Genomic DNA, 24,300 nt, shown 5'->3' on the forward strand with positions numbered 1-24,300 from the left:
TGCCATTGCCCCCCCCCCGCCACCCCCATTTTTAATTACAAGCAGTCAAACTGTAAAGACATTAATGGACATCTTAATTATTGCATTAAAGTTTGAAATGGAAAATTCCTCATTACGTGCCATGCAGTAGGTCACGGCTGCAATAAATGGTGATATTTTGCTTGTTACGGTGCTGGGTGCCCTTTGCAGAATGGTGGTGTCTTTGGGGCATGTCCCAGCCCTGGGGAGCTGGCAGGTGGATGTTAGATCAGGTCTCTGCTGTGAGAGCATCTGCTTGTGTTTTCAAGGCAAAAGTATCAGCGAGAAGTGCTCTTTGCTATTTCTTTTCTCCTCCAAACAGTGCTATTTTTCTCCTGTGTTTTGCTTTCCATCTGCTTGAATGTGTTTATTGATTTAGTGTTATGCAAACTGCAATAAAACAGGATCCTTCCAATGCTCTAGAGCCAACTATTGAATATGCCCCAAACAATTTAAATACAAACCGACCCATCAATCCCAACCCACAGCAGCAATACAATATACCTGTGATTAATCAGCCTTTAAGCCCAGTCCCAGATTCCCAGTCCCTTTCGCACCGTCCCCATGTCCCTGCTGGCTCAGGGCAGGCTGGAAAACTGGGATCCAGCCTGACAGGCAGGGTAGCCCTGGGACCCAGACAATTTAAGGAATGTGGCAGAGCTCGTTCTTTTCTCTTAGGCTTTACACAGATGCAGGATGCCATGAAGAACAGGGCAGGGTTTTAGGTGGGTCTGTGGCTTCTTAGAGCTTTACAGGTCAAAGTAGCTCAAGTGTGTATGTCAGAGGTTGTCTATACCTTTATAAGAGGAGTAAAAGGACAGGAAAAGTTGAGGATAACTTGCATTCTGATAGATTTTCATACCACAAAGTTTCATGCTGGTTTTTTTCTGAGCACATCGAGGAGAAAATTAGGGAACTCTGCAGTCCTTAAAGATATTTTCTTGATTACATGACCCTACAGATGAGGTTTTAAAGTTCCTTTAGTGGCTATTTCTCCTCTTAAAACGCCTTCCCAAACTTTTGCTCCCCCCTTCCCCTTACTAGCTGAAAAATTGCCAAATGAAGAGGGAAAGCGAATGCTGGCACAGCAGGTCCTGGGACTCCCCAGCACGGGCTCCGGCGGTGAGAACCACCAGCCAGGGCTGCTCCTCGGTGGGGACAGGCTCTGCTGGCTGCCCAGCTGTGCCAGCTGTGCCAGCCAAACCAGCCACAGCATCTGTGCCAGCTGTGCCAGCTGTGCCAGGGCCAGGCTGAGCAGCTCTCGGCCGGCCAGGAGCTGCCACATCCCAAATCTTACAGCTCCCTCTGTTGGCATCTCTTCGAACCTCTCAGCGAGGATGCAAAACCGTTGGCAATGTCTTTTTTTTTTTAAGCAGTCTCCAGGTGGAAGGTGGTCTGGCTGCGGGGGTACATCCCACCTAACCGAAGACTTGCTTCATTTGTGTTTTTACTCGAAGAACCGCTTCTGGAGCATGTCTCCTGGTGCTGTACTGACCACAGCTCTGCTGAAGACAGCTTGTCGGTCATTTTTTCCAAAAGAAGTGGGAAGAAGATGGAGCTGGATACACTCTGAGGGCTGAGGTATGAGTAGACACAAGGTTGCTGTGAAAATCTACCAGCCCAGATATTCTGCCAGCATAGCCTCCCCATCCTCTCCCACCAGCCCTAAGGAGTTAATCACATTAAACACAGATGAGCTCTGTCCCTTACTGATCACACAAATTAGCACCTCTGCATTCAACGGAAAATCAGACAGTGTGCAAATGATTTGCTGCCTTTATTTTTTTTTAGGTCCTTCCATAACAAAAACTCTCAGACAGCAAGCTTTGGCAAGGTTGCTTAAACATATAACAGTACAGCTATGTAAAATGGTTTCAATACTTCGCCAAAGAGGTACGAACATAATGAAACCTAAGCCTCAAGTGTATTTCAAATATTTAACTTATTAACCAGTTTACAGAGACAGATAATCTGGACAGCCCACCAAAGTGTTAACTGGATTTACAAAGAAGGCACAGCCAGCAACATTGACTTTCCTTTGAAATTCTTAGTTCCAAATTTCCCAGCTTGCAGAGCCAAGGGGTGGCCAAGCCGCCTGGTTCAAATGCAAGTGATTCAAACTCATCAACATTTCCACGTGAAATGGTGCATCCAGCACAGAGAACCAGAATTCACTCCTTGTGCTCCTGACCCACAACACCGAACACTCAGGGAAGATGTCAAAAAACCCATAACAAAACCCACCTTTTTTTTTCTTATGTCGCTATAGAAAAGGCCATGCAAACAATCTGCTCAGACTGGACAAGGGACAAGGCTGGCAGAGATGTCTGCACAGCCTTAGGCCTCTTTGGCAAGCCTGGTTTGCATTTGCTCTGTGTGCCCTCCCCATTTTACCACCCGATTTTGAGAAGCTTCCCGGCAGTGCTCATGTGTCCTGGCTCTGCAGCACTGCACCACCCCAGATACAGGGTTGTACCTATGGTAGCAACCAGGCTTTTAGAGAAAAAAAGCACAGAAGGAGAAAAAAAAACTTTCTTATCTCTCTGGCCCCCAATCAGGCCACACTGATCCTATATTCTCTTGCAAAGACATCAGGCAGTTGCATCTTTATCTCTTAATATCCCCAAAAAGTACCTCAGCTTAGGTTGGTGGCACCCGTTAGTGACTCTGCAATTAAAAGGCTGTCAGTATTTTCACTATAAACCCAGCTATTCAGAAACTTAACATGGCTCCAACATATCTTCCAAGAAGAAAGTCAGCTAAAACAAAAGGAGAAGCAGGGGATAATTATTTTTTTTAAGGACGATGAATCTGAACCTACAGCTTTCCTGCACAGCGAGGTCCCTTGGGAAATCTGCTCCCAAGTCTCAAGTGAAGTTTTCTGGTAAGCACGAGAGAAATCAAAGAGATCCCTTCAGGCTGCGAGCAAGGGGTGGGAGGAAAAGCAATGAATTGCTTTAATATGAAATGTCACATTTAAAATAGATCCTACAAAACCGGAAACTGTAGGCTGGTAAATCCTTCCCTTCCAGAAATACTGTGGGGTTTGGTGGGAGTACCACTCAAAATAAGCATGCAGAATCAGGCCTCAAGTACATAAAATATAGAATTTGGTACTTAAATTTAAAAATATTTATAAATAACTTAAGACATTCAGGCTCAGAGGCGTGTACAGCCGAGCATTTCCCTCTGACACGGGGAACCGCAGGGATCCACATCCAGTACTATGGATCCCCAATGGAGAAATTTGCTTTACGCTTCATGTAGAAACAAAACCTGCCCGTTGCAGGCTCTTTGGAAAGTCTCCCGCACCCTTTCGAGGGCACGTGGAGAACACATCTGATCAAGCAGAAAGCATTTGGGAGTATAGATCCATAGCACAGAACACGACCTGTTCTTCCTATACATTCACAGCATATGGCAAAACAGCTCCCGGGGGATTCCTTGGCTGCCCCTCCACCGCGAGGTCAGCCCAGCTAAGCCTGACCACGGGTGATTGCAGCTTCGCTCTCACGTCGGAGGTGGTCTGCCGTGGCTCAGGGCTGGAATAAAACGACTCGGAAAGGAGGGAGCCCTTGAGCAAAGTGGGCTCAGCTGGTTTGAGCGGTCTGGTCTGCAGCGTTCCCGGCTCAGCTGGAGCGCGGGGAAGGCAGTCTTGATGCAACCTCCTGCCCCTGGGTCCACAGTAGTCATCCAGCCAGAAGGCTTCCCCTGAAGGGAAGCCTCGACTTCATCTCACAACCCCTTCTCCTGTACGCCTGGCTCGTACCTGTCAAGCAGATTGCAAAATGAAGGCACGCGAGGGAGGGTTAAGGTCAGAGGTACGTTTGTTTGGGTTATTCCTTTCATGTCGTTCAGAGGACACGTGTTGAGTGGCAGCCCAAGAGCCGGGCACCCTCCAGGGCAGAGCATGCAAACCGCAGCAGCCTTCGGAGACAAGCCGGGTAAGCTGCTTTGGCCCCATGGATATTTGTCCACTGGACACGGATTGGGGCAAACTGGTCTCCTGGGCCGTATCCTCACTGGAGATGTTGAGCTGGACGGCTCTGCTGGCCATCAGCTATGCCCTGAGCAAAAAATGAATGCTAAATTTCTTCTCTCCCATGGGTTTCACCCAGACCCATTATATACTTGGTCTCAGTATATTTTTTTTCCTCTTTAACACCTAAAAAAAAAAAAATGTTCTTTGGCACTTGTGCGACAATGACACATAGACGTGACACTCTCCTGTCCTTTGGCTGCTTGCTGGACTCCTCTCTAGAGGTCCACGTATGCAGAGTCTGTGTCCACCCTCTGGGCCTCTCCAAACACGAGGAATGCACAGAGGCCAATGCTGTTAACGGCAGCCACCAGATTGAAAACAGAAATCCAGGAGCCAGTCGTTTCAATCAAGTAGCCAGCCAAGTACACGCAGATGACACCTGGGGCAGGAAAAAAGAGAAAGAAATGCAAAGAAATGCGGGATCCTGCCCGCTTGCGAGGAGAGGATTCCCAGGAAAGGATGAGCTGCAGGAGGATACCTTACCTAGGAGGGCTCCACCTGTATTCCCAACACCTGTAAAGAAAAGCAAGAAATTGCATATTCAAAACCCGCAGACAGGAGCGGCTTCTGCCAGGCTCCCGCCCGACCCCCAGCTCAGCAAAACCCCTTGCTCATGGCTGGGATAACCCACACTCATCCTCATCCCCAGCCCGCCGTGCAGGTAAGCATTTGGCAAATTGAAAGGCGTGTTGGTGCAGTTACCTGCCCCCAGCAATGGCACATATATCACAGAAGGACGCTGAGGTTGCAAATACGGAGTAGACATTGCACAGAAATACTCCTGCTCAGACTTTAATGCTGATGACCGTGTCCCCTCCCGTACACACCATTTTCCAGCACAACAGAAACCCCACCAGAATCCTTACCGAACAGCAAGCCGGCACACGAGGGGGCCAGATCCTGTACGTTTACTGAAATGCCACTAGTGAGAAACAGAGAGGGGAAAATGGCAGTTTTAACGGAGCGCGATTGCTTTTTCATCATTTACACAGTTTAGTTTGCCAAACGAAAGGAAGGGCTCCTAGACAATAAATGGCACTGTCAGGAGAAAGGAGGAAAGAGGCCGAGAGTGAAGCAGCACGGGAGAATACCAGGAGGAAAAGGATTCAACTCCAAGTGGCAGCCTCCTCTGAGACCCCGGAATGCCAAGCATGGGGTAAGAGCTAAGGGCCACAGCTACTGTCGTTATCACTCTCGTTACCTGTGGTTAAAGGTCTGAAGTCCGACAGAGGCAGAGGCAAACACTATCGCTTTGCAAAAACTGGAGGTCTGGCCCAGGCACAGAGCAAAAACGCTTGAGACGCCGGAGCCAATGACCTGGAAGAAAGGGAAAATTAAATAGCACAGCACATTTTCTTTAAGGAAGAAAGCAACTCCTTTCATGGACAAACTGTTCCCTTTTACGATGGCAAGGGCTTGTGTGCACCAGGTGCTTCTCAAGCCTTTTTTTTCCCTGTGTCCTGCCTTTCTGTGTCAGAGGTCTGTCCAGAGGGATGCGGTGCTGCGGAGCAGAGGATACGCTGTGCTCTCACCCAGCACTTCTATTTCTGTTCATCCTTGTATTGCTATTTCCTCAGTATCTAAGGGGTCATTTAGAAAGACAGCGTACGGTTGGCCTTTGCCTGTGAAAGAAAACCTCTCCGGAGCACTCACGAATCTCTGTGCTCAGTGTTACCGTTGGACCACGCTCTGTTCCTCTGCCAGGGCTTTGCTCTGGATTTCATTTCCCATACGCACTGACCACCGATCGATCTGCACAGCTAGAAAACCTTTCCTCTTTCCGCCTATAACCATGATCCCAGCTCCATAAGAGGTCTAATCTGCCATGTAAGCAGAGGTCAGCAGGTAACTCGGGTGTCTCTCCCGTGGCTTCAGCTCTCTTACCTGCATGAACTTACGAATGGTGATGGTTTTGTACCCTGGAAGAGAAAGGGAGAGTTGCAGTTAAGCACAGCTCACCAGGCTCCCTTGTTCTCCAGCCAGGAGACCACATGGTAAGAGGATTTCAGATGGCCAGATTTCATCTCCACGTGGATATTGCGACTGAGATCAAACTGACATCCAAACACATGGATGGGATTTGGACCCTGGAGTGTTTATTCTGCTTTAATATCAGAACCTCAGGTTGTCTATTTGCTGGGTCTTCTCCCTACCAACAAACCCACCTCCTCCCACCCAGGTCCTCCTTCCCCATCACATAAAATAAGAGCTGAGGAAAAGCCAAAAGAGCTCTTACCCTGGTTGATTAAATGATCAGACAGAAATCCACTGAACAAGCTTGTAGGAATTGCAACCAGCCAGGGGACTACATTAAACACCCAACCCTGAAAGGGAGCAAAAATCAAGAGAGGTTTGCTGTCAGAGCTCAGTTTGTTTGCAAATATTCTATCTGATAGTCTGTGATAGCTGTAGAAAGGAAAAAAAAAAAAAATGAAGCGATCAGGACTTCTTGCAGGATCTCTACCCCCTGTGCCCAGCAAGCTCCCAGTTACACCCTGCATCACTCCCAAGTCTGTAAGGCGGCAGGCACATCACGGGGCTGTAGCATTCATAAGTTTGTTGTCTTTCCTTCTGCCCCGGTGACCCTGCGTCCAGGGGAGAGGCAGAAAGCTCTGTCTGCTCTGGGAAAGAGGGATTAAACGTGGCAAAGTTTACTGTTCAGCAAGGTGATGTGGCAGAGAGCCACAGAGCCCTGGAAAGCAAGCTGTAGATTTTACTCTGCCCTGTGGGTCATCAGTAAAGCTGCCGGCAAAATTTCCGACATCAGCTTCAACCTCATTAGCAGCGTTACTGTGAAGCTGAGGGAACATAGCTGGATTTTCTAATGCCAGGATTAGGTAACATTATGGGTAGCAACATACTTCGGCCTATTTTCAATTAAGCGAGCTTGCTACAGTTGTAATCACAGATGATTACTGGTCATCTGGATTACAGCTGCTCAGATGCGTTTTGGTGCCCAGATCCCACGAGGAGCTGAAATCCAGCGCGGGTTGGGCTGGGCTTCATCTCAGCTGGTTGAACCTACTGATCCATCCATCCGTCGTCCCCCGCATCTCCCCCTTTGCTCCGAGCCCGTCACCCCGTGGAGGCATCCCTCCCTTCCTCGCCTGGCTTCAGGATGCGTGGGAGGGCCAAATAATCTTGGTTTTGAAAAATCCTGTTTCAGCTGCTCCTGGAAATCGTACCAGGGTCCATCTTTCAGTGGCTTTGAAACTTTGGGTCTTGGTCGCTTTTGGAAATGTTACCCCCGAGGGCCTGTGGGGTGATGTCTCTGGTGTCTGTTAACACCAGCTGGGCTTGCTCAGCAAGTCAATCCCAAAACACTGAAACACCTTTGTCCATCTCTACAGCCCATCGCCCTGAGCAGCGTCAGCCAAAACCCTCCATCACATCCATCCATCCATCCATCCATCCATCCATCCATCCATCCATCCAGGTGGGCTGCAGGCAGCTGGTGAAGGCAGCTCACCTGCAGAAAGGGACTTTGACCAGTAGGTGCCACAGGTTTCCCACATTAAGGATTATCGTCCATCCTTTAAAATCAAGCTTCCTCAAGCCCCCTTTTATTGAGATGTATAAAGTGATTATCAGATGCAGGAATGCTATATAGAGCATCTTACGTAAGGGCACCATGATATAATGCTTAACAGATGGTAAATTACTGCTGCACAAGCACATTACTCGAGGTGCACAGATCTTGTCACAACAATATGTTTGCTGGTTTAATACATGATTTTAATATAAATATCGAGTATGCCATAAAGCGCCTTACACATGCCATATGAAAAGGCATTTGTAAGCAGCTCTGGAAATTCTAAAAACCTAATAGACCCATCGTGGAAAAGATTGTCTGAGTTTCTGAGAACAAGATCAAAATACCAGCTTTCAGCCCAGATGAGTATTGCCTAGGTTTCTGAAAAATGGGAACACCATTTGTACTGAGGAGAGGGTAGCTTTGGCAGTATTTTTGAAGTACATGTCATTAATGGTAATTATCGTTTTCGCTGGCAGGTCTGAGCTAGACAATGTCAGTACAGTTAAAAACCCCGTGAAAACCCAGGAGTGAATGGTGGTCATTTGCAACAGCATAATGTCATGAGCTCTGTGCCGTTTGAAAACCATCCTTTCCTCGGAAGAAAAGCAGTCTGAAAACCACATATAAGCCCCTCTTCCCTGCCTGGAAGGTTCCCCAGCTCTGCCTCACTTCGGCATCCCTAAACAAGCAACTAGAAACCAGCCTCTCTCTGCCTACCTGGAGGGAGGATGCTTGCATCTCCAAATATCTGTGCAGGGGGGTAATGGCTCCCAACCCCACAGGGAAACCTCCCGCCTCCTCTTGCCTCCCAGCCTGCTCTCACCAAATCCCTCTGCCATCATCATCCTCCCTAACCAACCCGTTCCGGCAGGTACCCAGCACAACCTCGTTTGCGCAGGGACCGGCAATGCCTGTGTCTCAGAGCCAACTTACCTTTGACTCGGGGAAAGTCTCCTTAAAGAACGTCGGCAGCCAGGAGAGGAGAGTGAAAAACGTGCTGGCCGTAGAAAGCTGAGCGATGATGACAGCCCTGAAAATACACAGCGGAGAGGAAATAATCAGGAGTGACATGTCACACGGGGTGGGAAACGGGCACTCGAGCAACCCGGTATTTCAGTTCCTGGTCTATAAATAAATCCCTCACAGTGCTACAATTCCTGAGATTTTTTTCACAGGTAACTACTCCTTTTTGGCTTGCCACCTTGCAGCACCGCTCGTTCCTTCGCTGCCCTCACCGCACAGCGCCCGGGCGGGCGCCTGACGTCAGCCCCTGGGTTCAGGCGAGGTTAATTGCAGCGGTAATTGTGCGAGTGCATTTCCCACCAGTCCCTTCGAGCGCTGCAAGAGCTGTCCCGCTCCAAGAGGTGTTGTTTAGGGTTTTCTAGGGATTTGTTATCAGCAGATGCTCCATGGTTATTCAAGGCAGGAATGGGCTTGCTGCCCCGCGGCCCCATCGCCCTCCGCCTCGTCTTTAAACGGCACTTGGGAACATGCTTGGATGAGCTTCAGTACCAAATGCAGCATCCTATGGCTGTTCCTATGGCTATTAAAATATCCTATGGCTATTAAAATATCCTATGGCTATTAAAAAGATGTTTTGCCAGCAAGGAGAACACAGCCTGTGCCACCCAGTGCCTCTGAGCAGCACTTCTTAGGAGCCCTTTACAAGCAGCATTTCTAACAAGCCCAGTGGAGAACATCACTCCGGAGGAGCACACAACTCATCCAGGGAACAGCCTGTGAAGGAGAAAGATTTGCCAGTAACATTCAAGCCTGACATTCCTCCGGACAGAACATAAACTGCCATTAGTCAAGCTTACCTTTTTAGTTCTTTATACAGAAGGGATTAGAAAACCCAGTAATATTTCCCAACAAATAAGTGGGCAAACACATAGGCAGAAGAAATAAGCACAGAGAGGACAAGAAGCCCTTGGAAGCAGGGTGCTCTCCCAGCCCTGCCAGTGCTCGAGGCCACCACAGCTGCCTACCATATCGGCGCCTTCTTAAACAGCTGCTTCCAGGGAACTTTGGTCTGCTTGGATATCGAGAGGCTTCTCATTAAATAGTCTATGGGGATGATGAGTTCTGCAGGGAAGAAAACATACAAAGGACAGCTTTGATCAGTAATTTTCTGTGCAGCTGGAGGGAGCCCTGGGAGCCCACTATACAACCACCTTTAATCTCCTTCTAACCCTTGTTTTTTGGCTACACCACCATTGAAGGCTCATGAAAACACCTTGTTCTGTTGACCAAAATTTTTCCACTGCATCCACACACTTCCCCATCCAGCCACCTTCCCCCATTTGTTATATCTCTTGTTATATTGAAACAAAAACCTCTTGGGCAAAGACCAGGTTTGGATTTTGTCTAGCACCAGGCACACGCCTGCCTCCTGATGAGCTGGGCTTCTACATGCCACGCTCACACTAATAATGCTGTAGCCAGGTCTAATGGTTTCCCCATGTGTGGAATTACTCCCAGACAGTTATTTGGGAAGAGATATTCCGGATTAACTGGTTTTTAAAAGCTCTATGTGTAGATGTTCTTAGTTTGTAATAAGTATCTTGCCCTGCTTTAGCTTAATCCACTTTGAAGATCATGCTCTGTTTGGTGTTTTCACTGGTGCTTAAGAGTACTGAGGAGTCAGATCAGGCTCTCGACAGCAATATAATCCAGCGTGGGACTTGAAATAGGAAATCAGCAACGCAAGAGCTCAAAACCTTGTTTCTGGGTTTAGCATCTTGGGTGAGACACAGCGTGTGTTAGAGAAGACATCTGAACAAAAGGTCTTTGTGTAAAACCTTAGAAACACGGAGGATTTGTAGAAAATAGCGGAGAGGCACCACTCGGGTCCCGCAGCCTCAGGAGTGCTGGCAGCCCGAGGGATGCAGGCGGCTGGACTTACCTTTCTCATTCAGGAGGTACTTGCAGGTGCAGTAAACCCAGAGCAAAGTGAGCAAACCGGAGAAATAGAAAACGCTCTCCCAGCCGTACCAGTCCAGGAGAAGAGACCCCGCACCGCCGATCACCAGCGTCCTGCAAGGGAAACCCCACTCGGATTTACAGGTCTGGCTAAGAGCGTTTGGGCTGCACGCGTCAACGGGAGATGCTCCCCGGGGAGGATGCTGCGTGTCACTAAATGTGCTTAAAAAAGTCATCAGTAGAGAAACCACTAAGGGAAGTATCTCAGGGAATGTATGGACCAGCCAAAGAAATGAATACACTGGGAAACTAAGTGATTAAACACAGTAATATTTCTATTTGGCTTTTAAGCAACCCTTCCATTTAGAAAGGAAATTCTCGTGGAGATTAGCAGAGATGGGGAAGTTATATTATCCCCATCTATCAGAGAGGACAGGTGACCAGTCTTGGGCTGACCCCTGCTCTTCCTGCTGGAGCAGGCTGTTTCCCATCGTAATTTAAAAGTTGCAAACACTCTTCGAAGTCTGGCTTGAAAAGAAAGAAAAAAAACCCCCATAAATCCTTGACGTGCACGACAGCAACTGCCTGAGGCTTCCTCAGCTGCAGCCGGTATCCTCAAGGACCCAGGAATCCACACGTACTTTGGGCTGCGAGTTTTGCCTCCAACTATTTAATGGCATTTCATCACGTATGATGTCCAGAGACTGTCACTCGCTGCTCAAAGCCTTTTGAACTTACCCACACTGGGAGCCGGTCCCCACTGTGCTGTAGGTGAAGGCTCGCTCATTCTCCCGGACCTTCTGGGACAGCAGGCTGGCCAGGGATGGGAAATACACCCCTGTGAGCAAGGCAGGGATCAGTCAGGCTCCTGTGCCCTCGTGAGCAAATCAAAAGCAAATTTAAAAGATCCAGCAGGAGTTAAAACACCGAGACAAAGCAACAAAACCTTTGGTGAATTCCAAACAGGGATATAAAAGAAAATAAGTGACTCCATCGCCATGAAAGCTTTGTTTCTGCCTTCTCCGTAATCCCCTGTTTCACCGTCACCGCCGCGACCGTAAATCCATCAGTGCCAATGCACTTATCCCAACGGTTCAACAGTGCTGCAGCTCAGCAAGAGGGAAGGAAAATCATCCCAAATTATGCAAAAGTTTTGGCAAGGACTAATTTTCCCCAAGTCCTTTGAAGGAGTTTTAAAATGCGGAAAATCAAACAGGAACAGTGATGATTTCAGAAGGCAGCAGCCCTTGCCTGACAGAGATTTCTACAGGGGAATGATTTGTCAGCGACTTTCTCTAGAAATGTCACTTTTTTTTTTTTTTCCCGTGGAAGTTCTGGATGCAGAGGCAGTTTTGAGGCAGAGGTTTGCTCGAACACGCAAGAGAAGGGCTCACGCACTGCAAACCACATGACTTGCATCTGAATTTACCGCACATGAGCCCCCCTGCAAGGAAGCCCCTGGGCGGACAGACACACAGACACGTGCGCAGGACAGGGGTCTCACCTTGCAGCAACCCCATGAGGAACCTGGAGGAGGTCATAAAAACGAGATGGGCAGAAGTGATGTGGGTGAGCAGAGGGGTGAGGACCGTGAGGAACCCCCAGGCTGATGCGGAGAGGAGGAGGACTTTCTCACCTCCTATTCTGCAAGACAGAAAACACGTTATCGAAAACAAGGGGAGGGCGAAAGGGCAAAGTCCCCCAGTCAAGACTCAAGCGCTTTTCCCAGTTGAGCCTGTTTTTAAGAGCAACCTTTCAGTCAAACCTGTTCTCTGAGGTTTTCTAAACCTTACAAAAGCCTTTAGCCCTCTGGGGAGCAGCTCTGACCTCCTCCCTTCCCACCTCCTGCTCCCCGGGAGCCGGCAGCGAGCAGCTGGCCACCAGCATTGCTCTCACCGGGACACTGGGCACCAGTGCTGCCCGTCCAACTCCAGCACGCACCGGCCCCAGAGATGCCATCGTGCTGATGCACTCAAGCTTCTGACGGAGGGGAAGCCCAAGCTGCTGTCACCCTTCTGCTTTTCTTAACCAGGCGCTGTGTTTCCTCTTCCATCTGCTCTTTTGCATCAGCTCTGCCTGCTAACATTTGGTTTTTTGCAGGCGTTTGCTTGCAAACTATTAAGGAACATAATTAAATAGCATAGTGCGCTGCATGGATAATGTCCTCCTTCCAGGCATGTGTTCCTCACAAAAGATTTCATAGGAAAGCCCTCCTCGCTAAGAATAGGGTGGCTGGGGAAAGGAACTTGAGCAGGTAATTACTCAGATCTTTCCTTACGGCTACCTGGGGAAGTTGTTTCTTAATTGATATGATAAAATGGAGACACTTGGTTTTCCCAAACATGATGGAAACGGTGATGGGGTCTTGCTTGTGAAAAGATTGCGTGAGAATATAGGGTGGAAAAACTGGAGGTGCTGAACTGAAAATGAAGATCGACTATGCAGATCAAACAGAAAAAAGCTGTGTTGCTTGCAAAAAGGAAATATTTTCTTCTTGTGGTTAGTGATTGCAGCTAGAAACCCTTCCAAATGGCTGTCTGGCACTGCTGGGATTAAGCTGTTTGTTAATGAACAAATAACACTCCCAGTGAGCAGCAGCTATGAACTATGCATAAGCATCAGCATTTATCACTTTTCTAAAATAAAGTTTGCTTTACACCCACTATTCCTTTCATCAGCTTAACGTGTAAGCTTGTGGGTTTGCTTTTTTTATTCCAGTTACTGAACCAGCGCTAAAAACAACCTCCATCAGAAAAATTATGCTGGTATAAAAGTGCTCTTCACTGTTTCCAGGTAAAAAAACCCAATGCTGGTCTAAGCATCCATGACTGTAGGTCTCTCCTGGCAGCTGCTCTGCAGGAACTGTCGGGGCAGTAACGATCGTGTAGACACTCCCTGTGTTTGCTGGGGATTTTGCCTGTGCAAAGTCCTTCTGTGCATACTGCCCAATAAGCCCAGCAGCAATTCCAAGACCCAGGAATCTAATCGGGCAGTCAAAACTACACGTGTCCTTTCTGAATCAGAGCTATAGACCCCGAGTGAGGCTGATGGAGAGACCTCAACCGCTTTCAGAGCAACCTGCAGTGCCCCATAAAACTTCTCCCCGTGGACACGCTTCCCCCTCCCACCCTATCTCTGTCCCAGGGTGAAACTTGGCACAGCCACTGTTGAGACTGGAACCGAGAGATCAAAACGAAGCTAAGCGCCATGAAAAAAGCCCGAGCAGAGGAAAACGTAAGAATAATTGCCAGTACTGATCACTGATATGTCCTCCGATAATCTGTGTCAAGCAGTAGCCCCAGAAGAAGCTGCTGAGCACTATGCCCGACTGCTTCTTGTCCCAGTCGAAGCGGGCGCTGAGGGCGACGGCGCAGATGGGCACGGTGACACGGGCGCAGTACAGCAGGCACGTCCCCAGCAGCAACATCACCTTCCAGACGCGGGACTCGGGCCTGCAAGGATGGAGAAGGAGACGGGGAAAGGGCAGATGGAACGGTCTGCCTGGTAGATCCGTGCACGGCGAGGACTTTGCTTGCAAGCTGAGTCTGCCTCGACACAATAAAGCTCAGCACAATCCCCCTGTGGCACAGGGCTTCTGACACAGAGCGTATCGCATCTGGTGACTTTTATGAACGATGCTAACTTTCATCCCGAACACCGCTTGACCCCAGCAGCAAAATAACGTCTGTCCATAGGCTGCAAGGTGGGACAGGCTGCTCGGGCATCGCTGACTGTGGATGGAGGGAAAGGTGGGGGGGAAACCTGGGTTGTTTGCTTTTTTCCCCAAATAAAAGCTTTAGAAACTGTTCTCTTTAAAAGATAAGGATAACAAAGGAAAGGTCAGTGCATGAGGTTGGAAGCATTTGCATGAGACACACCGTCTTGGTAGCAAACATTTGTTATTTGGCATTCCTACCTGTTCCCCAAGGGAGGTGGCTTGTGTGTAAGCCTTCCTAAATAGAAGGGAGGTGGAGGAATTCTCTAGTGAGAGACAAGACTGGGCTGAATAGCCCAGAGAGAGGAGCAAGATAATCCAGCTTGGCCTGATAAGAAGTTTAAGATACTATTAGTAATAATACATTAACAGAACATATTTGTTGGTACATGAGTACTCAGCCCCAAGAAAAGTGCTCCTGCAGAAGATACAGGCTGGAAATCGATAGGAAGGCAATTTTCTCTGCTCCAAGTCAGCAATGTGCTTCTGGAGCAGAGACCCACGTTTTGCTGCAAACTTCAGGCCCCAGGTGTAGGTAAACTCCTCTGCCTTCCCGCAGCCCTGCTAACATCAGTCCGGGTCCCCCTTTGTCTGTGGCTTACGGAGCTAAAAGCTTAGTAAGAACACTCATTATTTGTGTTATTTGTATTTGGTTATTTTTATGCCCAGAGGCCAGAGCACAAGGCACTGAGCAAACAGACTCTCTCTGCTCCAGAGATGACTGGGGAATTCACTGTACCAGGGCACTGACCTCCGTGCTTTCCACCCTACTAAACATACCCTCCTTCTGCGTGGGAAACAACCTGGGTCACTTTTTGTATTGAAATGAGCATTTACTTCTCTGTACTGGAATTATGATAAACGTAGGTTAATCCCACACAGCACAAACCCATTTATAAATGTGTCAAATGGCCCGTCACAGACGGAGGCCAAGGAACAATGAAAAGTAAAACACGCGGGGCAGCCGTGCCCGCTGGAGGTGCATTTATTGCAGTTTCCCGACAAGGCAGATAAGCAGCTCAGTGCCAGCCTCTGGCAGGAGGAACTGGAAGTGTTTCGGTTGGTGCTTTGAAGGTCGGGACCGTCTTTACTGTGCACATGTACAAAATAACACAGGAACTAGAAAACCTCACGTATCTTTGCTGGAGGAATAAGTAACCAAGGGTTGACCTGCCTCAGCCATTTGCACTGGCTGATAAACGCCCTCAGAGCCCCTCCTGCTCTTACACCGAGAGGAAGATATGCAGCAATCCTATCTTAATTTGCTGCAAAACCAAAGGTGATTTGTTTTTTTAATCACCTGCCCCAGCCAGCTCTGGCAGCAGCCACTCCACCGCCTTCAGCTCACAACAGCAAAGCACAGCACCACCAAAAGCTCTTGGACCCCGCGTGTCCGGATCAGACCAACCCCAGCGGGACAATACGGGCAGGGATTTGGGGCACGAATCCCCCCCAGGAGGCAGAGGGCAGGTGGGGGGTAACCGTCGATGGAAAATGTTACGGAGAGCCCTCAAAAGGGTGTCTCAAGACAATCCGAGATCAGATGCTTGCAGGTATAAGCGACCGACCCGAGCCTGCCTAACCAGTGCTCCTGCAACCGCAGAAATGGGCTGTTGCCAGTCCGGGGCTGTAATCTCTCCTGTTATCTACAGCGGCACGGCACTGATTAATTTGAGCTATTGAACCTGCAATAATTGAGGTGACGAAGTAAAACGCAGCAGCCTACGATGTGCGTAGGTATTTCCTATTATTTAGCCACCAAGACGGTTTTCTAAATTGTGCTTTTCCCCCTGAAGCGAAGGGAGACATTTATGAGCTTTCTCACTGTCTGGAGCCGGGCTGAGCTCTGCCTCTTCTCCCAGCGGTTATCCTGATGAGCACAGCAGCATTTTAATGGGATATTAGATCGACGGTTCTTCCTTGGCCTTGCAAGGTGTAAGACGAAGAGAAAAAGACCTGTGCAGCTCAACTGGTCTTTACTCCACTTCCCTTTATAATATTGCCAAGGTCTGTTCCCTCCAGCGAGCGTTTGCAACTAGGAAAAGCAAAACCCATGCGCAGCAATGCCGGTGTCCAAGGAAGGCGCGGGCAGGGGGAGCAGAGTTCGGTGCTAACGGATCAAACCCAAAAAAGCAATGAGCAGGCTGCAGAGCAGCTCTGGCATCAGGGCAGAGGGACAGGAGGGGATGCTGTGAGCTCCCAGCCTTTTTTCTCGCCCCGATGAGGCAGGCAGAGTCACCCGAGCCCCCAGCCCCTGCACTGGGGGCACGCAAGGGGATTTGGGGGTGGTGGGGAAGAGGTAGCCAGGCCAGCGGTGCTGGGTCATCCAGGCGACAAGTCCGACCTGGCTGGGAGCAGGGCACAAAGGGTCACGTTGCTCCCTGCAAAAAAGCAAGACACCAGTCAAAGCACAGCTCAGGGACAGCGGCGGGAAGGGATGGCCAAGCAGAGATGTTCTCCCCACAAGCCTCTTCCCCAGCTGATGTTTTGACAAAGCTTCAGTGAATATTTTTTTCTTGATTTTTATTCTTTTTCAAAAGCACTAAATAAGTCCCTGGGTATATGACACCATCTCAATGCTCTTTTTGATTACTACTCCATTCTAGGCATTCATATTCTTTTCCTGTATGTTTAAATGCATCAGTAAAGACTTATGCTCAAAACAAGTGGGTAGTATAAAGACGGCTTCAGACTACCACTTGCTCCGTAGGTAGCATATCCAGCTAGGAAAATCTACTCAAATAATGAGAGTGTCAAATGTAATCACTAGCTGCCCACACCCACCTGGAAGCATGGCAAGAATTATTTCTCTGCAAGGACAATCATGTGCTTGCATCAGAGGAAAGAGCTTTGTAAATGCATTTTCTCCTAATTATAGTTATCACAGAGGCTGCTGATGAGTCAATGTTCTGCTCAGTGCAAAACAACAACAGCAAAGGTTACAGAAGAAACCTCAACTAGTACAAAGGGGAAAAACTAAAACTCCCTTTCAAAAACTAAGGAATAATCACAAATCAAACAATAGTTTTTGTAGGTAACGCCAGCCAACCGAGAAGCGGAGCTTTACCAGTGTTAACAAATTAAATCTAATGGCTTCCCTGATGAGGGAGGTAGAGATAATCTGTGCTGGAAATAACCAAACTGAGTCGGAACAAAGCACATCTAAACCTAAGGAAGTCACAGCCGTTGGTGCCATCCGTGCGACCATGCCCGTCTCACCGGCCGGAGCTTGTCTGGAGCCACCTAATTGACTTAATTGGGTGCCACGTGACGGCGGCAGCTCCTCGCTGCCCAGCCTGTGCTCTCCTGACCTGTCATGCCTTTCTGCTCAGAAGAAACAGGCACTGCAGGTGCAGCCCCTTTTGCATGTCACCGAGACCCTCCTTACAGAGCAAAGCAGCCATGCAGCTAGAAAACGCTTCCTATTTCATAAACCTCCAACCACCACCCAGACAGACTATAATTAGCTCGAGCCCTAACGACTCTTCCTGGGTTGCTTTTTGCACAGCAGCAGCCCTATATCTGAGCAGCCCTGCCTGATGTCCCTCGGTTCTCCTCCTCCAAACGCAGCCCCGGGCGCTGGGTGGTCACAGCTTTGCTTCCAGGCATCCAGTGATTCCCCTGGGACCCAGCTCCCATCAACCGAACGGGTCCCCCGCCTACGGCACGGTGGTGAAGATTGATTTTCAAGGATGCCTGCGAGCCCCAAAGGGGCAAAAACCAAGCCAAGCCATCCCGCGGTGGAAGGAGAGCCAGCAGCATAGGGTATCTTTATTTGCAGTGTGTTTTCCTGCTGGAGGAATTTCTCCGGTAGATGCCACAGAGCAAATATTTATTCAACTTTATTTCTCTTGACTTGCCTCCCTCCTTTCCCCCAGTCTGCAGGTCTGTCTGTTTGCAGACACTGCGGGTCACTGTTAAAATGGACTTGCTGGAGGTCAGGCTATCAATTCGATTACAGTTTAGTACCCCCTTCAAGGCACGAGTCTGGACCATCAGGTATTTTCAGGTGGTAAGAGAGCTGTGTTAGACAGCAGGACCACGAACAGTCTGTCCCGGCAACAGCTCTTGGCCAGAAGCCATCTCTGAGGTTTGTGGGTGTTTTCCATAACTGGAATTGGAAGTGGGAGAAGAACCGGGAGCTGCAGCTCCTGATCTGCATCGGAGCTGCACCACGGCCAAGGTGGGCGCAGGTATCGGTGACGGGGCATCCCGCCCACCCCCAGGGCATCTCTACCTCAGTCCTCTTCTCTAAAAAGAGACTAAAACCAGCTCTGTGGGAAAGACACGGAGGGTACATCACCCGGAGCCACCTCCAGTGCCCCCAGCCTGCTCGCTCATCCCATCCACGGCCGCTCGCCCGTCCCTGCGAGAACCCCCGAGCAGGACGGGGATGAGCCCCCGTGGTGGTACCCACCTCCCAGCCACGCTGGAGGGCCACCAGTTCCAAACCAAGGGCACCCAGCAGCCCCAGCACGGGGCCACCTCCCAGGGGAACATCCCCAGCACCGGCAGCCGGTCCCTGTGGTCCACATTGCGCCCGGTCACCTGCACAAAGCAATCTGGGGACGTTTCCCTCCTCGTCACCCATTCCCAGCCCCACGGGGGCATCCCCCTTCGAAAACCTCTTTTCCAGCTTACCTGCCTATGGCTTTAATTTACAGTAATCTCCAACTCGACCACGGCCTGACTGATGTGGCGCAAACACAGCGGTCACGCAGACACTCCTGTGCAAGGAGATAATACCCAGGTAGTTATTTTTAACCCGGTTTGACAGTCCGCTCGCTTCTCTCTCTTTGTTTTTCCCAACAACAATTTCTCCTTCCCTTGACAATCTAACACGCTTGTCAAGAGAGAGGTTTGGGGTGGTTTTTTTTTCCGCCCCTCCTCGAGTTGATTTTGTCATGCTGCAGACCAGCTCCAAGCTAATGATTTGTCGCTGTCAAAAGTAGCTTTGGGGTTTAGAGAAGGGCTGTGGGTGTTTTTTTATTTTTTCCAATCCACCAGCTAACAGCCAGCGAGAGCAGCACAGAGGACACAGGGCTTTTTTTCCCTGGGAAAGCTGCTGGTTTCCTGTCAGCCTCCTGTGCACAAACTCCCTCCGCAGAGCCGCAGATGGCAACAAAGTGGTGTTCAGCAAGCGCGGCTCTGGGTTTATTCCCTCTCTTCATTTCTTGCTTTCGGCAAAAGCGAAGATGAAATTAGATTTCAGCAGCTCGTATGAGCTGGAAATAGTTGTTAAGGCCAGGTGGAGGCAGTGGGAAAATGTAATAATGAAGCACACGCGTGCTTTGCACGCTGATCTAAGGGCATGCATGGATCAGCCAGGAATGAAACGCTTCAGCCAGGAATGAAACGCGTGTCTTGCTTACGTTTTCCACGTGAAATAAGTTCTCAGCAAGGCATGATTAAAACCATGGTGAGGAACTTGTTCAATAAAAAAATCCCCAACCACCAAAACAAAATATGCAACTAACGCTGCGACACTGTGTTGATAAAAGGTCAGGGCACAGAATTCAGAAAAAAACCCGTGACCGTTGGCTCCAGGCAAAGAGCAGTCAGGCGACTGGAGACCAGCTTGTGGCTGGTGGTACAACTCCTTTTATCTCTGGAGCTTAAAGAAACTGCTGTAATAACCCCTTGTCTTCAGATGTAGCCAGAGGCTGGGAGATGCAGAGTGGTTTCAGGAGTCATTTGCTTCCCAGAACACACTGACTTTTCCATGTTGTATTTCTCTCCAGGAGGCACCATCCAAAATGTGATCCCCATATCTAAGGCTGGATCTGCCCGTGGCTTTGTGTGCAACCTTCAGCAATAGATTTCTCTTCTCAGCGCTTTGGTCTTCCCCCAGCTAAACCAGAGATGGATGCTAAAACACACCTACTGCCTGAAGAGTCCTGCTTTGGCATGTTCAGATCTCCATTAAAAAGTGCTATCTAATTGTCCCGGCGTGCTACATAAACTCAAGCCCCAGACAGAAATCCCTGAGCGTTGCTCTTGGAAGAGGAAGAGGAGATGTGTGATAATGGAGCCATTGGAAACCTGCAGAAAAGTTTGGGAAAGGCAGCCGGAGAGGCAGGATAAAACGTAGGGCAAGAACAGTGGAAGAGGAAGGAAAAGCCAGCTGAAAAAAGGGAGGACAAAAAAAGAAGCAGCATGAACAAAGATGGAAAAATAAACCTGCCAAGATAACTGTTTATCTCTCCTTGCACTGATGGTGCAGACAGATCCTGGAAGGCTGCCTGGCATGTCTTTTGTTGGAGCATGAAAGGAGAACCCATGTCACTTCCCCCACTTGATAAAACCTTGCCTCCATGGCAATAACTCACTACTTGGAAACGTCGAGAGCTATTTATTTGCATATGCTGTTCGAAAAGTGTCCACCAAATTGACTCGAAACCATCCAAAGAGGTATTTTATACAACTCGACTAGCCTGCTGGCCTGATCTGGCGGATCGCTCCCCCTTTCTGCTCCCCCCTTCCCATTCCCACCCTCCGCCTGCCCTCTTTACGTTAGACCATAAAGCCTCCATAAAGCCTCCCCAAACAAGGGCTGCGACCGTGCGTGTCTACGCCAGACAACAGGGAGGTGATCTCTGCTTGTGTGAATTGCTGCGATACAGATAACGATCTGATTGGAGTTATGGTTAGCCTGCCGCTTTTTTGCATTAACCGGATTCTTTCAATTACTAGCGGCACTTAAGGTGGTCAGAGTCGCTTTCAAAATACGTCCGTCTCGATAAATAAATCACTTCTTTTGTTTTGGAAAGTGTTATCGATGGTTCGTGTTTTTCAAAAGAGATTTGGGAAACTGGAGGGTTTGCTCTGGCCCAAAGTATTAATTATTTTTCTAGAGGATAAACATCTAAATGGAAACTGTTTAATGAAACTTTGGCCTGAGGATCTTCCTCTCCCACCACTCCCATTTCACACAGCCTCAGTGAAAAGTTAGAAAGGGGGAGACAGAGACAAGGGATTTTCCTAACTGCTTTTGGGGGAAAAGAATCTTAACATTTTAAGCCACCCTAGCGCCAAAGGTCTGCTTTTGAGACCTACCCCCTTACTCCCGAGATGAGCGTGGGACTGATTAGACTGCCAGGTCCCTGACTGCAGGAAAAGTCTCCCTCGGGACGGCAGTTTAAAGCCGGCTCTCCTACCCGGCCCGAGTTCCTCTTCGTGGCAGCGTTAAACCGAACCAAATTTCAAAAGCGCGGGGGCAACGCGGTAAAGTCTCCCGGTTTGGAAAAGCTTCCGACTATCCCTTCCAGCTGCCCCATGGCACTTCTCCATCGCCATCTCACGCCGCCTCTGACGGGAGAAGCAGCGGATCCTGAGGTCGGGGTGCTGGGTGACTTTCCCAGGGTGGCAGGGGGGAGCAGAGCTGCCCCAAACGTCCCAGCTCCGTCCTGGGTCCGTGGCTTTTGCTCCAAACACAAGAGCACCCTGCGTTTGCTTACGTCCCTCCTGTTAAAAGTGGTCAGTTTGGGCTTAAGAGTATCTTTAGGTATTTCAATTAGTTAACTTGAGGAACAGTTTGTGCCGTCTAGCTGCCGCCCGGTTACTATTCCAGACTTTGTCTTAATTAATTACTACCGCCAGTACAAACATCCCTGCAAGGAACACGTCGATAAGAACCTCACAGCGATTTCAACGGCGTGTTTAAATACCTGACGACAGGCCAGAAATAACCTCGATACACTTTTTTTTTTTTCCCCCCAGTATTTCACAGGAATTCCCTATCTTCCCCCTTTTCCTCTCCCGTCTCTGCCGGAGTGACGCAGCGGGGACTGCCCGGGCCGGTGGGTCCCCCCCCGGGGAGAGGAGACCCCGGGACCGGCGGGGAGCACCCAGCACCTCCCGAAACCGCCTCAGGCTCCCCGACCCCCCCCTCCCGTATCTTTTCCAGGAGCAGCATCACGACGTGGAGGAGTTTGGCGGGGGAATATCTGCGGCTAAGCTCGCCCGGGCCTGGGGGGGTGGGGGGGGGGGGTGTCCCGGCGAGGTTTTCCAGCCTTACCTGGACCAGTACGGGTCCCCCCCGCCGTCCTTCCTCATCCCGTCGTGCTGCCCCGCCCGGGCCCCGTGCTCGGCGCTGCACACCGGCACATTCTCGCCCCCCCCGGCCATACGGGCGGCCGCCTTCCGCCTCCTCCCGGCTTCACATCGCGGCGGCCGCCGGTTCTCCTCCCCCCTTCGCCGAGCCACGGCCACGTGTCAGCGCCTTCCACCACCCCCCCCACCCCCGCGCCGTTCCGGGAAGTCCCGCCGCCCGCAAAGCGGCCGGGGGCGGGCGGGATCCTGCTCACCCCCCCCAAACCTCTCATCGGTCCTAGGGCAGCCTCGAACCCGCGGACCCCCGACCACGGCTGGGGCTCGTTTTCTCCGGCCGTCGCCCACTACTTTGGGGGGTTTTCTCTCTTTTTCTGTATTTTTTTATTATGTTTTCCTCTTCCTCTGGTAAATACTCACACCCCCCCGTGGGTAAAACCTAGGGGGGTTAACAGCGGGCGCTAAACAGGCTCTGTCCTCTCCCCCCAATACCTGGCAAGCGCAACAATCCTCACGCTGTTGGCAAGACAGCCCCCTGCCCCGCCAGCTTTCCGGCAGAAAAGTCTCTGCCTCTGCTTTTTAAGGATTAGAACCGAATACGATATTCCCATCCAAAGAATTTAAGGAAAAATGAAATAGGAATCCCTATTGTTACAGCTCGATTTCTCTGTCAGATAGAGCTGTTGCCTCACTGCAAGTTATCCGAGAGAGATAATCAGATGGCAAGACAGCCCCCGGCCCCTTCAGCTTTCCAGCAGAAAAGTCTCTGCCTCTGCTTTTTAAGGATCAGAACGGAATATAATATTCCCATCCAAAGAATTTAAGGAAAAATGAAATAGGAATCCCTATTGTTACAGCTTGATTTAACTCTGTCGGATAGAGCCGTTGCCTTGCTGTAAGTTATCTGAGAGAGATAATCAGACTCCTTTATGGAAGCAGATAATTAAAACGATGGTTATCTCGGTCCAAAACAAGAGGACTCGTGACTCACTTCAGGAACATGAATAAGCAGGTGGAGGAGCTTTGTTAAGACATCGTTCAGGTGATTCTGTGGCTTGGATGCAGGCATGGCAAAACTTCAGGGCAGCAAAGGATGGAGGAGCTCCGGCACAGCCCAACCAAGGTCGTACGTGGCCCTTGGGAAAGGTTTCAAAAGCTTCTGGGCTGCACCAAAAAAGTACAGGGCGCAGGTGCAGGCACCTCCCAGCTGCTACTCCTGCAGCCAGCAGCCTGTAAATGCTCATTAAAATTAAGTCTGTAGCAGACTAATGTTTAGCTAACTCACCCATTCTTCTAGCATGAATACTTCGCAGGTCCCCGAAGAGTAGTTAGCTACTTAAATCAAGAGGGTTAACAGTATTATTGAGCTGAACTTTAAGAGACTGAAATAGCAAAAAGGTTCCTTACGCACCATAGAGACAACTCCAGAAGAAGGAGGTCACCAGGGCTGACAAAAATCGTAAAATCATACTCTGTCCTTCGCTTCAGCATTTCTTCCTCAGAGGACTGAGATCTACCCCAAAAGGCCTGTGGCATAGCCACACACAGTCGCGCACTCCTACTACCAACAGAGAAAACAAATACAACAAGCTTTGGTACAAGTGGAAACTGAGGGGAACCATGTGTAGTAACCACAGGGCTTAGCCTTCATCCAGTTGTAGGCTTTCCTCCCTTCATTTGGACAGGAGACTGGAAACTATAAAGTACATACTTTGCTACTGTGCCCGTTTCCAGAAGAGGGAGCCAAGTCGTGGTAAAACGCAGCCAAAAATCAAAACCATTGTTCAATGTTTTTTTTTTTAAATAGTGTGTAAGTTTGGATTAAGTTAATTTGAGGCAGGAGGGGAGATGAGTTGCAGAAGTGTAACTACAGAAGTGAAATGCATGTAATAAGCTCAGAAAAAGAACTGAAGAGGTCTTGGGCACGGTACAGCAATCACAGATACAGAAAACTTAACTCATACCCGTGTATGAGTTAGTATTATGTTAAGTCTCACTGCTGTGGGATACAAGCACTTC

General features: G+C 49.5%; 1 protein-coding gene across 1 annotated transcript; it reads right to left on the reverse strand.

Moving 5' to 3' along the window:
- Positions 1-1,941: 1,941 nt before the first annotated feature.
- Positions 1,942-22,388, reverse strand: SLC17A9 (solute carrier family 17 (vesicular nucleotide transporter), member 9). Its single transcript, XM_010569529.1, has 13 exons — positions 22,250-22,388; positions 13,772-13,969; positions 12,022-12,161; positions 11,256-11,355; positions 10,501-10,631; positions 9,584-9,680; positions 8,529-8,625; positions 6,297-6,384; positions 5,945-5,979; positions 5,262-5,377; positions 4,927-4,982; positions 4,544-4,573; positions 1,942-4,439 (listed from the first exon to the last, which is right to left on the reverse strand). Exons 1-13 carry the CDS (start codon positions 22,357-22,359, stop codon positions 4,276-4,278), a joined length of 1,362 nt encoding a protein of 453 aa, XP_010567831.1. The 5' UTR covers positions 22,360-22,388; the 3' UTR covers positions 1,942-4,275.
- Between the last annotated feature and the right edge of the window lie 1,912 nt (positions 22,389-24,300).

Source organism: Haliaeetus leucocephalus, unplaced genomic scaffold (genome assembly GCF_000737465.1).
Source record: "Haliaeetus leucocephalus isolate CR32 unplaced genomic scaffold, Haliaeetus_leucocephalus-4.0 Scaffold273, whole genome shotgun sequence".
Lineage (NCBI taxonomy): Eukaryota > Metazoa > Chordata > Aves > Accipitriformes > Accipitridae > Haliaeetus > Haliaeetus leucocephalus.